This window comes from Haemaphysalis longicornis, unplaced genomic scaffold (genome assembly GCF_048455015.1).
Source record: "Haemaphysalis longicornis isolate Haplotype H1 unplaced genomic scaffold, Haemaphysalis longicornis Haplotype H1 scaffold_9, whole genome shotgun sequence".
Taxonomy (NCBI): domain Eukaryota; kingdom Metazoa; phylum Arthropoda; class Arachnida; order Ixodida; family Ixodidae; genus Haemaphysalis; species Haemaphysalis longicornis.
This window is the reverse complement of record NW_027526460.1, coordinates 165,656,234-165,671,211: the sequence shown is the minus strand read 5'-3', so window position 1 is coordinate 165,671,211 and position 14,978 is coordinate 165,656,234. Positions and strand designations below refer to the sequence as shown.

Here is a 14,978-nt window from a genome sequence, read left to right as displayed (position 1 = left end):
ACCTTGAGCACACCAAACTTGAAAGCACTATTTAACACAAGTGTCAAGCTTGGCACAAACGGCGATCTTATCGGCTTGACTTCTCCCGAACTTGCACATTTGGAGCTTGAGCCTCCTTGCACAGGAAGCCAGCCAGTGAGCGGCTGGTTTCAGCGATAGCTGAGTACCTATGCTCCCCATGGACGGGCGGCTGCTGGGCTCTCCCATTCACCAGGCCACCCACTAAAGTGGAGCTGCGCTCCCTGCATGCAGCGTGCACGGATCATTTCCGCGGGGTAGTAAGGTTTCTTTAATGCCCCGCGAGAAAAATTGCAGAACAGGCTACATGCAAGGACGGATTGCGTTCGACGATGCTCTGCGCTACTTGACGATACTTGATTCGTGCACACTGACGCCGCTGACACTGCGTCGCTCGCGTTATCACGTCATCAGTCAGCTACCTCGTTAGCCACGGCCCAAAGCGCTGGAAAACTGATCCGCACGTTTTACGCCAGAATCAAAATACAAGGCTTGGAATGCAAGTAGCGATTGGAACAAATACACAACGAATGCAGGAGCATAAAGCCGATGGCACGCGAACTGCAAGACAATATCAAGCTAGCAACATATTTAACGGCAACAAAAGGAGCACGGAAAAAAAGCGGGACGAAGCAGCTTGCCAAAATAGGATGCGTTAGGCTTACCAAGACTAGCAGCAGCAAGTTCACGAAAAATACTCAATAAATAATTGCAAACAATCCTCCCAACAAGAAGAAAGCGCCGCGAGGCAGCCGCTGTGCAAGGCGATAAGGACGTAACGTTGCGCAGGATTGCGGTTGGAGCCAAGGCCGGAATCCCACATGGCGCACACACGCCGTCAAACAACGTCTTCAAATGTAAAAAAATAAAATTAGTGACGTCACAGGAAGTCACGTGACTAGTTTAGTCTGACGTCACTTCTGCGGGGCAGGAGCCACCGCGAGGGGGCTAGATCTCGTACCCCACGCGGGGCACGAGACTTACCCCAAAAATATTGCCACACACACACACACACACACACATATATATATATATATATATATATATATATATATATATATATAATATATAGCAGAACAGAAAGATACGGGACGAGGGACTCGGTAAAGATACATATCAAGGTTGCAGTCGTCATTGCCAGTGCTATTCGGCTTTTTTCGAAATATTTGATAGGGCCGAATGACGTGTCTGTCACGTTTCTTTGATACATTGATGAATAAGCGAAAATATAAGTCGAGAAAAAATCCGCCGTCTTTCCGGGAGCGGGACTCGAACCCACATCTCCGCATAACCGGTGCGGTGCGTTCGTCATTACGCTATCCCGCAGCGGCTTCTCTCTCGACTTTAAAGCGGGGGTTTATATTTACAAGACCTCTGAGGCCGGACAACTAGCGGCGCCCCTCGACTACCGCGGGAGACGTAGAACGTCTTCTTTCCCAGCGGCCGCCACGTAGACCGTGGTCGGAGGTCGGGGTTAGCAATTGGCATATCCGAACTGCTGGAGCCAGTGCCTCGTAATGCATGTAGCAGAACAAAGATACGGGACGAGGGACTCGGTAAAGATACATATCAAGGTTGCAGTCGTCATTGCCAGTTCTATTCGGCTTTTTTCGAAATATTTAATAGGGCCGAATGACGTGTGTCTGTCACGTTTCTTTGATACATTGATAAATAAGCGAAAATATAAGTCGAGAAAAAATCTGCCGTTTTTCCGGGAGCGGGACTCGAACCCACATCTCCGCATAACCGGTGCGGTGCGTTCGCCATATATATATATATTATATACACACACACACACAGAGCTTCAAATATAAGGCGGGGTATAAGTGACTACGCATTTTGGAAAAAAAAGCCTTATATTCGAATAAGTACAGTGGGCACACTTGTTCACGAAACAGTTGCTTGCCCACACACATCAACATCCCCCCCACCCCCATTTCCTAACATTACATCACAGCAACGGGTGGACAGCAATATGCTGGCGGAGAAGGCCCACGTTGCCAGCAAGCACCGAGGTGACCTGGACTGGGGACACCTCTCACATGGAGTGCCTCAAGATCATGATGCTTGCTGTTGCATGAAGTTTATTACAAAGGATTACTACCACAGTTAAACCTGGATGTTAACAAAAATGCCCAATTTTCTGTTAAATGCTGGTTCCGAGTTAAGGCTCACGTGAATGAAGCAAAATGAAACCAAAAAGCTAGGCATCAGTGGTGGTGAACTCGCCCTTCAAGGATTTATTTCACAGTAAAAAACTGATCTGCACCTACTGCTCTCCCACGGCACCCTAAAGCACGCTCACTTGCCACCATATTTACAAACGTAATTTAAGTGACACATTCGGTACCTTAATGCATTTCAAGAACCAAACTTGTTGAAAGGGCGCTTTTTCAGGAACTTGATGCGTTTTGCCGGACTTACAATTGTTGAGTGGGTGATAGCTGGGATACTGTGCGGCACGGCGACGTTCTTTTTTCTCGCCGGCAGAGACGGCGTTTAAAATTGCGAGCTTGCCTTAAAAAGACACTGTTTTCTGGCATTGGAAATCGTCACCGACAAACCGACACCACAGACAGCAGTGGAGATGCACAATACACGCAGACAGGCAGGCCTGGCAGCTAATCCACACAGCCTTCACACTGAAAACGCATGGTGATTCGCGGTGCGGGCAAAGTTCGCTAAATCGTTGCACGTCTCCAGCCAATTTCCCAGAAACAGTGCAAAAAACAATAGTTCACCAGCGTAGCGAATTCGTTACATCACAGTCAACCGTCGCAACGCCTTTGTAACATGGAGGTCATAAACACATGGGTTTCATTGGGGCTCACAACGGGGAATTGAAAAACTTCGTTAAATCCACGAATTCGTTGCATAGAGGTCCATTACATAGAGGCTTAACTGTATTATTCGCTCACTCACACTTCCATCAGAAGTACAGTGTCTGGGGCACGAAAGCTATACTAGTGCCTCCAGATTTGCAGACAGCTGAACAAAAAGTACAGCACTGCTGTGGACACACGTGTGCTAGTATGTGGAGATGCTAGGTGTGAATTCTGGGCATGCAGGTGTAATGCCAGTCCTTCGGACAATGCATTTTGTAGTGCATCACAAGTAGAAGACCGCCTGCCCATTAGGCATAATGAGAGCAATTTCGCCTGTCAACGAACCTGTCCGCAATTAAACGGGGGGGGGGGGGGAAAGCCGATTCACTGGGGGGAAGGCGTTACTGCCACAATGTAACGGAAACCTACCTTGTTGCCAAAGGCTGTGGCAGAACAAAAGTGGCAATAGCAAGTGTCACAAGCATTGCAGTTGTTTATTTGCAGATAAAAAGGCACAGTCAGCGAATAAAATCGTAGGAAGGTAAGGTGCGGGTATTTCAGAGACACAGCAGTGCCCCACCCCCCTCCCAATCGTCCGTTTAAGTATAAAAAATTCAATCCCCCGAATTTTACTGTCACGCACGTTTTGTGTTTGTCTCTCCATTGAAATAGCGTAAAAGTGGCCCCTAGATCCGCACGACACAGGCCACGTGAGTGCCTGCTTGCGGACAGGCCCGCTTCCCAAGAGGCAGGCCTCACTTCTTGCGGCCGCAGTACTGCTGGATGGCTCGGCAGAGCTGCTTGACGCTGTCGTCGTTGCTAGACTCTGCCTTCAGCTTCACCACCTGCACAGACACGCACACACACTTGGCCGATGTGGGGAGGAAACTACGCTCCCTTCCTGTCCCCACAACATTGTTGTTCCAAAACTGTTCCCAAGTTCCAGGCTCGGCAAGGGAAACCACGCAGTTGCACATTGCAAGCTCTGACGGGAGTGCACTTTCACGCATTCTCGTTGGTTGTAGTAGTTTTTCGCCAGTTTTATTAAATAAAGTCAACCATTTGATCACGAACAAACGAAAGCAATGCATGTGTGCAACTCGAAGCCTTTTCAAGTTGAAAGTAGATCTTACTGCTACACCAAAACTCTGGCTGCCACAAAATTACTATGCTGACTGCGGAAACCCCCCTCCTGGAGTTGGGAATGGCAGTCTGTGGGAACAAAGCTTGCAACTGTTCTAAATTTACCCAGCCCTGAACATCCTCCTGCAGCACAATACACAAAATGCAGCGCTTTTTTTTTTAAACATGGCACAGTTTCTTGCCCATTCAGACTCGCTTTGCAACCACATCTGCCCTCCAATGTACAGAGGAGCCCAGAAATCGCAAGTCAATGTTTAAGTGGCTTCGCGTGCACCTTAACAGGCATCCCTCAGATGTCCTATGAAATTAGAAGCTGTAAAACTTGAGCGAGCTCCTCAGTTGTCTGTCTCCCTATTCGTCCAATCGTTTACCTTGCTCGTGCCTTGCGTTTACCTAACTCAGGCATGAGCACATGCATCATAGAAAAGCAACATTAAAGATGTTGGTTACAAAATCCAGTATCCCACATCCTACTTCATAGCATAGTGGCCAGCTAAACAAGTGCCACCAACAGAGCACAGGGCAGATGTGGGCAGCAACGGCAATCTGGCACCAAATCCTTACCCCTGACTCTCTGGCTGCCTATGTGCACCGTACGTTTGGCTCCTGTTCCACGCTGAAGAGTAAAAACTTGAAAACCGAGTACGTAAACCTGCCCTCACACCGAATAGAATATTCTCAAATACAAATATTTTTGCTTTAGTGTGTATACAGCTTTCAAGTCATATCTACCCACCCAAAGCAGTACCTTAGGAAGTGAGTACTTAACAGATCTAATGAAAAAATTGCACAAAAAGTAATTGAAATAAAAGAGAGATACAAGATGGCACAGAAGTGTACAAAGATATGGGACACGCCGCCGGAAAGAAATGCGGGTTTCTCAACATGCTGTGAACGCAGGAAGTACATTGGACCGGCTGCAGTCCCTCGAGAGGACAGGCACGACCGGGTACGGCCAGTACCTCCTTCACCGCAAGCAAACAAGTAATACCTCTTGATTCGGCACTCATGCTGCTTAGCCACTTCAGATAACATGCATCTGTTCACATATGTTTGCTCTAGGCCTTTTGCACAGCTTTGGCGTCGCGCAATAAAGCCAACCTAAACGAGTGTGCCCTGTGGTGAAGCTTAAAGGGGCCGGGCAGACAAAACACAAGTTTGGTTCATTCGAAAGATTGGCTCGTTAGAATCATGCCGACACCACTTTTAAATTGTGGGCATAACGGGTCTAGCTACGGGATAGCGAACCACCCCGGCTAGCTTCGTTAGAGACGTTGAGCGCCAAAGTGGGCTCGTTGGTCCCTTGTGGGCCTAAGTGGGGTTCAGGGTGTTCCCCCTACGCCCGGAACTGACCCATCCAAAATGCCCCAGAGAGGTACGCGGCGTCCACAAGGGAGACGCCGCGACGGGTTCGACTCACCGACACATGCGACGACAGGCTCCAAGAGGCCAGGACGAACCAGGGGGTTTATTGGCCGAGTTGTACAGTGCATAATAACACCAAGGCCGGGTTAAGAACTACACTGTACCGACGCGCGCCTCAAGGCCGGGCTCGAGCGGGCCGCGACGGCTGAGGCGACACGGGGGCTGCCGGCGAGGTGGGGGTAGCCTACCTCGCGCGTCCGATTGGGGTCATGGACCCCGCTCCGGACGGGTGGCGGCGAGGGTGCGATACGAGCCGCGATCCCTCGCTAGCCTCCATCTCTTTCCGAGCCCAGAGAGCGATCCCCGAGCGCAAGAGAGAGTCGGCGAGAGCGAGCAAGAGAGACCGCGAAACGTGCGCGTCGCGATTATAAGGCGCGGAGGAGAGGAGGCAGGTTCCCGGGCGAGGAGGAGCGACAGCGGCGGCGGGACAGTCGGTGCCCGCCGGCGCGTCGGCCCGCGAGGTGACGTCACGTGCGCGGGAAAGCGCGCTCGTTCGAACATCGCGCTCGCGGGAGGAGGAAAGGGGATCAAGCGGATCCCCACATCCCCCCCCTCCTCAAGACTGAGCCCGGTCTGAAGGACCGGCTCGACAACAGCAGGCACAGCACATACCCTACGAGCTTACAACGGGTCCCCAGCCCAAGAAGTCCGCGAATGTCCGCACGTTGGAGTCCACGCCGACACACACACGCCCACACTTCCAAGACACGCCGTTGCCAAGATTCGACACGACGCCAGAGTGGTCGGCACGAGCAGGGGCCGCGTAGATGACTCGCCAGGACACCAGGGAGCAGGCCCAAGACCGCCAGGCCGCGGGGCAGCTTCACGCCGGACGCTCGAGCAACAGGCTCGAGGGTTGAAGCTGCCAGGCGTAGCTCGACCAGCTGCAGAAGGAGAGGGCCACCGGAGGTGGAAGGTAGCCGCCGCGGCAGGGTGCCGTACCGGCTGAAGGTCCCGAAAAAGCACCCAGGGCGCGCTCGTCGAAGGCGCCAAGGAGAGGAGCCGCAGCGAGCGACGCCGCACGAGGCATCGTGAGGGAGTGCCCCGGGAAAGCGCTGGAGCGCCCGAGTTGCAGAGGTGTGCCACGGCCCTGGCGACGTAAAGCCGCCGGTTGATGCAGGCTGACGTGTGACAAGGGCTGTGTGTGGTGCGCAACTGAAGCTGAAGAAAACCGGGCTGGGGACCGAGCCAAGGTACAGTGCTGCAAAAGGGAGACGAAAGGCGAAACTACCTGCCGGGAACAGCGATAGGGGCGCGCAAAGGCTCGGGCCGAAAAAGTGGCCGTAACGCCGGTGCCGCGAGGAACTGGGGAGAGGTAACGGCTGCGTAGTGCGTAACAGCGGTCGCACGGAAGGTAGCCGGCATTATCCGTTTCGCTTCCGTCGGCGGCCATCCTCCCCCCCTTCCAAAGCGTCGCTATCGGCGACGAAGGCATAGAGGGAAGAATACCGGAACGAAGGGCGTGAGGCCGCCGATTGAGTGGCGTGCCCTTCTCCCGCGGTGTCTCTCCGACATCCGCCATGAGAGAGGGTCTACCTGGCGTGTCACGTGGGCTAATTGGGCCGTCGCCTGACGTGACGCGCTTCCGCCCGCCACGGAGAAGAGGGGGCAAACTCGCTGCCCAGCCGGGCGTCGCGGCGGGATTGCACGACGGAGAAACCCTCTCGTTTTGGCCCGCGGGACCCGCTCACGTGACCGGTTTTAGGCTCCGCGAAAGAAAATGCCTCCGCATGTTTTCGCTCGACGGCGGTGGCCCTCGGCGGGGAATGGAACCTGTTCCTCGGCGCTGTCGTCTGCTAGTCACTCCGCGCAGCTCCGCACGTGTGGATGCGCCGCCAGGCCGGATAATCCGGTCACGTGCTGTTGACGTCACATATCCGTCCGCCTCCGTGAGAGGGTTTCTCCGTCGTGTGAATCCCGCTGAAGCAACCTCTCCGTGGCTGCGGCGTTAGCGCTCGCTGGCGCTCGGTAGGGTTGGTCATGGGGCGGAAACGTCGCCCCGCGCCAACGCTCCGCTCGGACGCATGATCAGGCCCGCGGAAAAAGCCAAACGGGTGAATATCGAGGTCCTTTGTCGTCATCGCGCATGCCTAGTGCTTCCGCAGGGCGAAAATGTCGCCCATCAGCGAAGCAAACAGCGGCAGCCCGAAAGGAACCGACGACTACGGCCACCGGGATGGAGTTTCCAAGTGTACGCCGCATTTTTGCCGTGGCTGCGCCTTTCGATTGGCTGCATGAAGTGGGATAGCTTGCGGGATCCGGACTTCGCGTTGTGGCATGCGCGGCACGAGCGAGAGGAGAAAAGCTTCCTCGCTGTGTGCGCGGCCGGTCTATTTAGGAGAGTGACACAACTTCGTAAAAGTCTTACGGTCGCTCGCTTATCCGGCCTGTCGCGAGTCGGGGAAGCTCAACGCGGCTTCCCTAGACTGCGGCAAATCGCCACCCTCGCTGAGCCTCGTGGGGGCTTATCGGGTGAGATTCTATCGGCAGAACTCCCATCCGCTCCTTGCAAGCACGGGTCCGAGGCAAAAAATAAAAAAAATCAAAACATCCCCCTCGCGAGGGGCACGATCAAATGCAGAGCATTTCCGCGGGGGGCGTGCCTGCCAGTCTTATGGATTACGTATTGGTTGTTGTTGTTGTAATTGTTGTCTTCCAGCGTAGACATTGTCGATTAAGTCGATGGTGAAACGTGCTGTGAACCGCCTGCCGCGGCTATTACGCAACGTGGAGAGGCTACGACGCAACGTGGCGCGGCTGTGACGCAACACAATCCACTTTAATCCAACCCAATCCGAATCCAATCCAAGCCAAGCCAACCCGAATCGAATCCAATCCAATCCAATGCCCTTCGCGAGAGAGTGTTATAGCGCCGAAATCGCGCCACCACATGAACGCGAACCGAACGCGGCGAGAGAGGGTGTTGCGAGCGGAGAGAAGGCGAGGAGGACGCGGGGGAGAGGGCGCACCTGTGGCCGACGGTTGAATGAGTCAAGGATATAAGGCGCGTGCGTAACCTTCCATTCTGTGTCGGCTCCGTGGAGCAGTCGGTAAAGTGCCGTGTACCTTGCGTTCCCCCCGCAGAGTCGTGGGGTCGAAACCTGGCGCCGGAAGGTATTATTTCTTTATATAGTGTAGGGTGCGGACTACGTAGTGATGCGGACTACGGACGCCAACGCGGGTGACATCGTGAGTTACTAAAATGCTCTGCATTTAAAACGCCCTTGCAGCAGCCTGGCTGCATAGCGCACGAGACCTACCGCAGCACCAGCGGTCATCAGCCTCCGGCGACAGCGTCGCCCGCTCCATCTCGGAGCGCGACTCACACAGAGCCAAACGACGTACTATTTACATATTTACAAAGCGGACCTTCCTGCTGCGTTCGGAGGTTTGTTCTGCCAAAGGCGATGCCGGCGGACAACATGTGGTCCCCGGGTGCGCCTCTCGTCTGGGGATTGCCATATTCCTGGCTGCGTTTCCTTCGACGATCGCACCGACGAACACATTCGAGCACGTGGTCTTATGTTCCGTCAAGTGCGGCGCGCGTCAGGAACTCCGGGTTAGCGACGGGGGGCTAATATCCGCCGCCACGTTCGCGTTTCCCTTCCTTTAGCGCAACGGCAGGAGCGAGGATAGTGGAGATCAGCTCGCCACGTGCTGGCCATGTAGCGGAGCGGCACAACTTCGGAAAGTCTTGCGGCCACTCGCCCAGCCGCCCGCGAGTCACGGAAGCAATTTAAGTTGAACCCTCTTAGTGAGGTTTCTGCCCCGTAGGTTAGTACCGGTAAAATGCAGCTGTCATACAATTTCTTCTTCAGCGACAATGGTAGGCTGCTATTCATTATCTGATAATGTCTGCCATATGCACCCCAACCTTCCTCAAACTGAGGGTGCTCACCACCGTGAAACTCTCAGGGGGAATTTCCTTCGGTGGGATAACTTCAGCGAGAGACATTGAGCGTGTAGCAGATACGAATCCGAGAAATAAATAAAAAAAAATTCCCCCGCATTTCCCCGAGGGGGAGAATGTGAAAGTGCGAATGCACGGTTGTCGGCCCGCTTGCGGTGCTTGCGCTCGGCCCCCGCAGCCCACGGCCTCGCCGCCTTCTCTTCCATCGGGTTTGTAGTATCACGTGTACACCACGCAGTTATCAAGCCGCTATAACGCCGCTGAGTCGCCAACGCACGCCGCTGACGACGTAGTTTGAATGCGTTAAAGATATAAGGCGCGTCTAACACTGATATCTCCGTCGCGTCCGTAGCTTGGTCGGTAGAGCGTCGCGCTGCGGCCGTAAAGTCCTCGGATCGAAACCTGGCGCCGGATGCTGTTTCTTTTTTAAATATAGAGGAGCACTGCGGACGCCGCCGCCGCCGGCGGTGGATGGTTTGGGGTCGCTTATAAAGTGCACTTAAAAAACACGCCTGCAGCAGTACGAGCTGCAAAGCGCTCGAGGCTGACCACAATACAAGCGGTTAGCAGCCTCCGGCGACCGCGTCGCCCGCTCACACAGAGCCAGTTAAAATCGTATTTACAACACGGATCGTTCTGATCACCGGGCACCTGCTCGTCTCTGCTGGATGCAATACCGGCTGACAATGGGTCGTCTCGGTATGCGATATCGCCCGGGAATTGCAACGTTTGCGCGCTTAATGTATTCCCTTCGGGGCTCGCACCAACTGGCCGACGTTCAGCACGTGGCTACGCGGGCAGTCGGGTGCTAGGCGCGTTAGGAACATTCAAGCGGCCACGGGGGCTCACGAAATGTGTCCGCCACCACGTGGTGCTACCTCTCCCATTGCGCACGGTGACGTTTTCACGGGCGCAGCTTATATGGCCAGCACGCGTGGTTCGCGTATCCGCTTAAGCCAGCTGAATGCCACGTGGTCCGTCTCCACTACGAACGAACTTTAGTCGACGGAACGGTCGAACTCGTTCAGAACGTGTGGCCCGATCTCTAAGTCCGTAGCACTACGCGGCGAGCGGGCCGCCGTGCTTTGGAAACACGAGATCGTAAGGCGAGCTACGCCAGGGAAACAAAGGAGTGCTTCCTAACGGGCGTAGCCGCGGGCTCAGCGTACTGCATCTCACGCGCGCCGGGCAAGATCGACAACAAAGGGTCGTACAATACCTGCGCGGGGATGTGCTATGCTGTCCCGGCCGTGTCGTGGGAGCAAATGGTGCTGTTTTGCGACAGGGCCTTGGCATCCACGCGTGCGATGATGCACGTGGTAGGACGAATGCGCGTTATCGTCGTCGGAGCAGGGGGCTCCCCGACGAGGCGCAAAGGGCTCCTTGGCGAGACGCAAACTTGGCCACAAAGGCCGTTTGGAGTCTGCACGTGGAGATACATTGGCCGCAGGCTAACGTCGTACGAGCAAAAGGTGTTCTCGTTTCCGACGTAGCGAGCGTATGGCTCTGCTCCAGGTTCAAATCGTACGTCAAGTTCGCAGGCTCAGGATCGCCACTACGTTGAGTCGTACTACGTACAAGGAGATGCTGGCGCGGGTCGGGCGATAATTGCCTCGGTTCGCGGGCAGCCGCGGGAGCACGTTACGACGAAAAGCGCCGTGCTCCCAAAAGCCAAATGCTGGCGCGGGTTGGGCGATAACTGCCTCGGTTCGCGGACAGCGGTGGGCGGCGGGAGCACGTCACGCCGAAGCGTCGTGCTCGGAAGCCGAACCACTCCCTTCACAGGAAATCGCACATGGACTAAGGCCAACAAAGGGGCCTGTGCCGTCGCAGTGTCGATACCGTGTTGGGCGCCAATGTGGGCTCGTTGGTCCCTTGTGGGCCTAAGAGGGGTTCAGGGTGTTCCCCCTACGCCCGGAACTGACCCATCCAAAATGCCCCAGAGAGGTACGCGGCGTCCACAAGGGAGACGCCGCGACGGGTTCGACTCACCGACACATGCGACGACAGGCTCCAAGAGGCCAGGACGAACCAGGGGGTTTATTGGCCGAGTTGTACAGTGCATAATAACACCAAGGCCGGGTTAAGAACTACACTGTACCGACGCGCGCCTCAAGGCCGGGCTCGAGCGGGCCGCGACGGCTGAGGCGACACGGGGGCTGCCGGCGAGGTGGGGGTAGCCTACCTCGCGCGTCCGATTGGGGTCATGGACCCCGCTCCGGACGGGTGGCGGCGAGGGTGCGATACGAGCCGCGATCCCTCGCTAGCCTCCATCTCTTTCCGAGCCCAGAGAGCGATCCCCGAGCGCAAGAGAGAGTCGGCGAGAGCGAGCAAGAGAGACCGCGAAACGTGCGCGTCGCGATTATAAGGCGCGGAGGAGAGGAGGCAGGTTCCCGGGCGAGGAGGAGCGACAGCGGCGGCGGGACAGTCGGTGCCCGCCGGCGCGTCGGCCCGCGCGTCGGCCGCGTCGGCCTCGCGTTCCCTATTCGCCGCGAGCTCGGCATGTAGGTGGCGACAGCGTCGCGCTGCTAGTGTGGATGCTCCGCTGAGCGGCCCGTAAGAACGACACTGTGGGGGCGCTTCGTGCTTTTTTCCCGCCGTATGTGCGCACGAAAGGTGCAGACAAGAGTGGTATGCTGTAGTTCGGTTCCTCAACGTTCAATGTATAGCATGGAAGCGGCAGTCAGTTTTCATTACTGAAGTCGAGACAGTGACGGAATCCCGTCTGGCCGGGAGAATACATTTCAAACACACGAGACGCCGACCAGTCGGCAACTTCACGCCTGCATCTAGAATCATTAATCATTCAGACCACATCTAACACGGTTAATCGTAACGACGGAAATCTAAATCCAATCTACGCGCGCTCCTTACATCGATTTCTCAACCCCATTTAAACGATCCATTTCTGGTGATGTTTTCATTGTGAACAAGGCTTCCGTGCTGGAAGCCGAAACGTCAAGAACGATTTTTTGACTGGTCGGTGTATCGTGTGTTTGAAAAGTTTTCATTACTACGCCAAAAAAAGCAACGACTCATCGGAAATCTCAGAATGGCTGCAATTGTGACAATGAACTTGTACGCTGTGGCTCGTAGCAAGCTCGATCTTTCCAGACTATGGCTTTGAGCCTTCAATAAAAGCATAAATAGAAACAAATCAGGAAGCCTCGATCTCTGAAATTCAGTTTACAACGGCAATCTCAATCGCTTTCACTGGTAACATGACGCGTTCTTGCATTTGTGGGATGCCCTGAAATGGTAACACTACTTAACTGCCCCGAAATTGTTTTTAAGAACTTACGATATTTTTTATGCGTTCAAAAGGCAACATAAAATTACTGAATTTTGATCAGCGCAGAGATATAAATGTAACCACTCTAACGGGTCTTTTAAATGAAATTTTAACGACTCTGAAGGAAGGTTTGATGAATAATGGTTTCGGATCACTTATTTACGACTTTCGTCGCAAGTGAACGTGCGAATTGAATTATCAACGCGCACTACAATCAACAACTCATGTTTAGCTAGGTTTTCGCAAAGTGACAAGCAGGTTTACGGTGTGCAAACCAAGCTTCTGGGACCTCACAGTGAGCACAAATTTTCTGTTACGGCTGCTCTGTTGACCATTTGCGTTCTTTTTAAAATCTAACAGGTGCCTGCAACAGCGAGATGTGTTTGCATTCTTGCGTATAAGGTCGCTTACGAACCCTAAAGATGGCAATAAATGAAGTTGCGCTGTTGCAGATGTAGTAAAACATTTCCTTTTTATTTCCTGTTGCGAATCAGCGCAACGGCTTCCCGGTAACTACTTTGTTTTGTAAACTGAATATCGCCTTTGTCTTGGCATTTAATTTTTGAGGATTGGTTAAAAAATGAAATTCTGTGAATTTAGGTTTTTTTTCGGGAAGGGGGGGGGGGGGGGGTCCTGCCAACGTTGCAAGAGCAGCGAGAAGAGAACGCATGTAACGCGAAAAGCCAAACTATGGTTATCAGTATTACTTACAATCGAAACTACACTAGGCGTCGTGTTCTGTAGCCGTGAAAAAGCAGTACGTATTTTCAAAACTGGTTAACCCCCCTTTGGCCCGGGATTGTCCAGGAATTGTGGCTCGCCTTTTTCAAAATTGTATTGAAAGCAAGCATTGTGGGAAAAAATTTAAAAAAAAAAAACAGCGAGTCATGGCACACACCCCTCACACATGTGGGCAATAACGTGCATTATATTACGCGTTTTCTCCTCTTTCTTTAAACTTAGGTCCACCTTAAGAGGTTAAGACGTGAAAATATTAGGCATTTGGTTATGCTGAGTAAGACACGTTTCCTGACAAGGTGATTCATGTCGGATTTGAAAATGATATATGTATATGAAAATGACACATGAAAGGCCACATGACAGACGCAAACTCACAACTGCTTAATTTTACCGAAAAATCCCCCCTAAATACTCTTGCGCATCCATAGAAACGTATTTTAAATAATACGTAAAATTAGCAACTCGATACAGTTTAACAAATGTTTATTCCGCCTCCTCAGTATAAACAACGACTGTCCAAAAATGGTATTTATTTTAGAAAAGGTACGGGAAGAATTCGATCACACAGGCGCTTGCGGGTGTAAAATACGTGTCCGGTAATGTATGGGCGATTGCGCACGGGTCGTGTGCAGTGTAAATGTTTTTGTTTGTTTCTTCTTTCTATAAGGACACAGCGCAATTTTACAAGGGTGTGGAAGTTGCACGCGTATGCACAGGTCTTGTCACTTGTTACCCGTTTCGCGTACTAAACTTTTATCCTTTAAATACTCACCACGCCACCTTCAAAAAGCACCCTTAGACGTTCCTGAAACGGCAGGCGACTGCACTCAACGATAAGAAAAGTGCAACGTGTGGAAGCAACGGTTATAACACGTTTCACACTCAAGCGGTGACCAGGGCGAAGATGTTTCGTGGAATTAAACCAGCGCATTAACCCGCAACGGCCGCTCATTATTGCGTTTCTAGAGGAAATGCGCAAGCAGAGGTAACTATGTCATTGTTTACTGCCAAACGAGCACACATATTGGTTGTCTTGTCGTGTGCAGTACGTGTCTTGCGCCGCACGCAACGTGAAAAAGCAGAAGACGTGAGAGCGCCATCCACACTAGGAGCGGTTCATCCCGCCGCCGCCAGGGGCCGACTGTGTTCGCGCTCGGGGCGAATACTCTAGCCTCCATCTCTTTCCGAGCCCAGAGAGCGATCCCCGAGCGCAAGAGAGAATCGGGGAGAGCGAGCAAGAGAGACCGCGAAACGTGCGTGTCGCGGTTATAAGGCGCGGAGGAGAGGAGGCAGGTTCCCGGGCAAGGAGGAGCGACAGCGGCGGCGGGACAGTCGGTGCCCGCCGGCGCGTCGGCCCGCGAGGTGACGTCACGTGCGCGGGAAAGCGCGCTCGTTCGAACATCGCGCTCGCGGAAGGAGGAAAGGGGATCAAGCGGATCCCCACAAAATGCAGAGCATTTCAGTAACTCACGATGTCACCCGCATTGACGTCCGTAGTCCGCACCGTCGTTGTCCCTATTATATAAAAAAAAAATACTATCCGGCGCCCGGTTTCAATCCCTCGACCCTGTGGGCGGAACGCAATGTACATGGTGCTCTACCCACTGCGCCACAAAGCCGACAC

At 53.5% G+C, this 14,978-nt stretch overlaps 1 protein-coding gene across 1 annotated transcript in view; it reads right to left on the bottom strand.

Annotated features, from left to right (window-relative positions):
* Window positions 1–3,316: 3,316 nt before the first annotated feature.
* LOC144152968 (uncharacterized) overlaps window positions 3,317–14,978 on the bottom strand; it is a 77,653-nt gene continuing 65,991 nt past the window's right edge. The window contains exon 9 of the mRNA XM_077684570.1: window positions 3,317–3,688. Within this exon, the coding sequence (XP_077540696.1) occupies window positions 3,599–3,688 (90 nt within the window). The 3' untranslated portion in view covers window positions 3,317–3,598. The remainder of the gene's footprint in view (window positions 3,689–14,978) is intronic.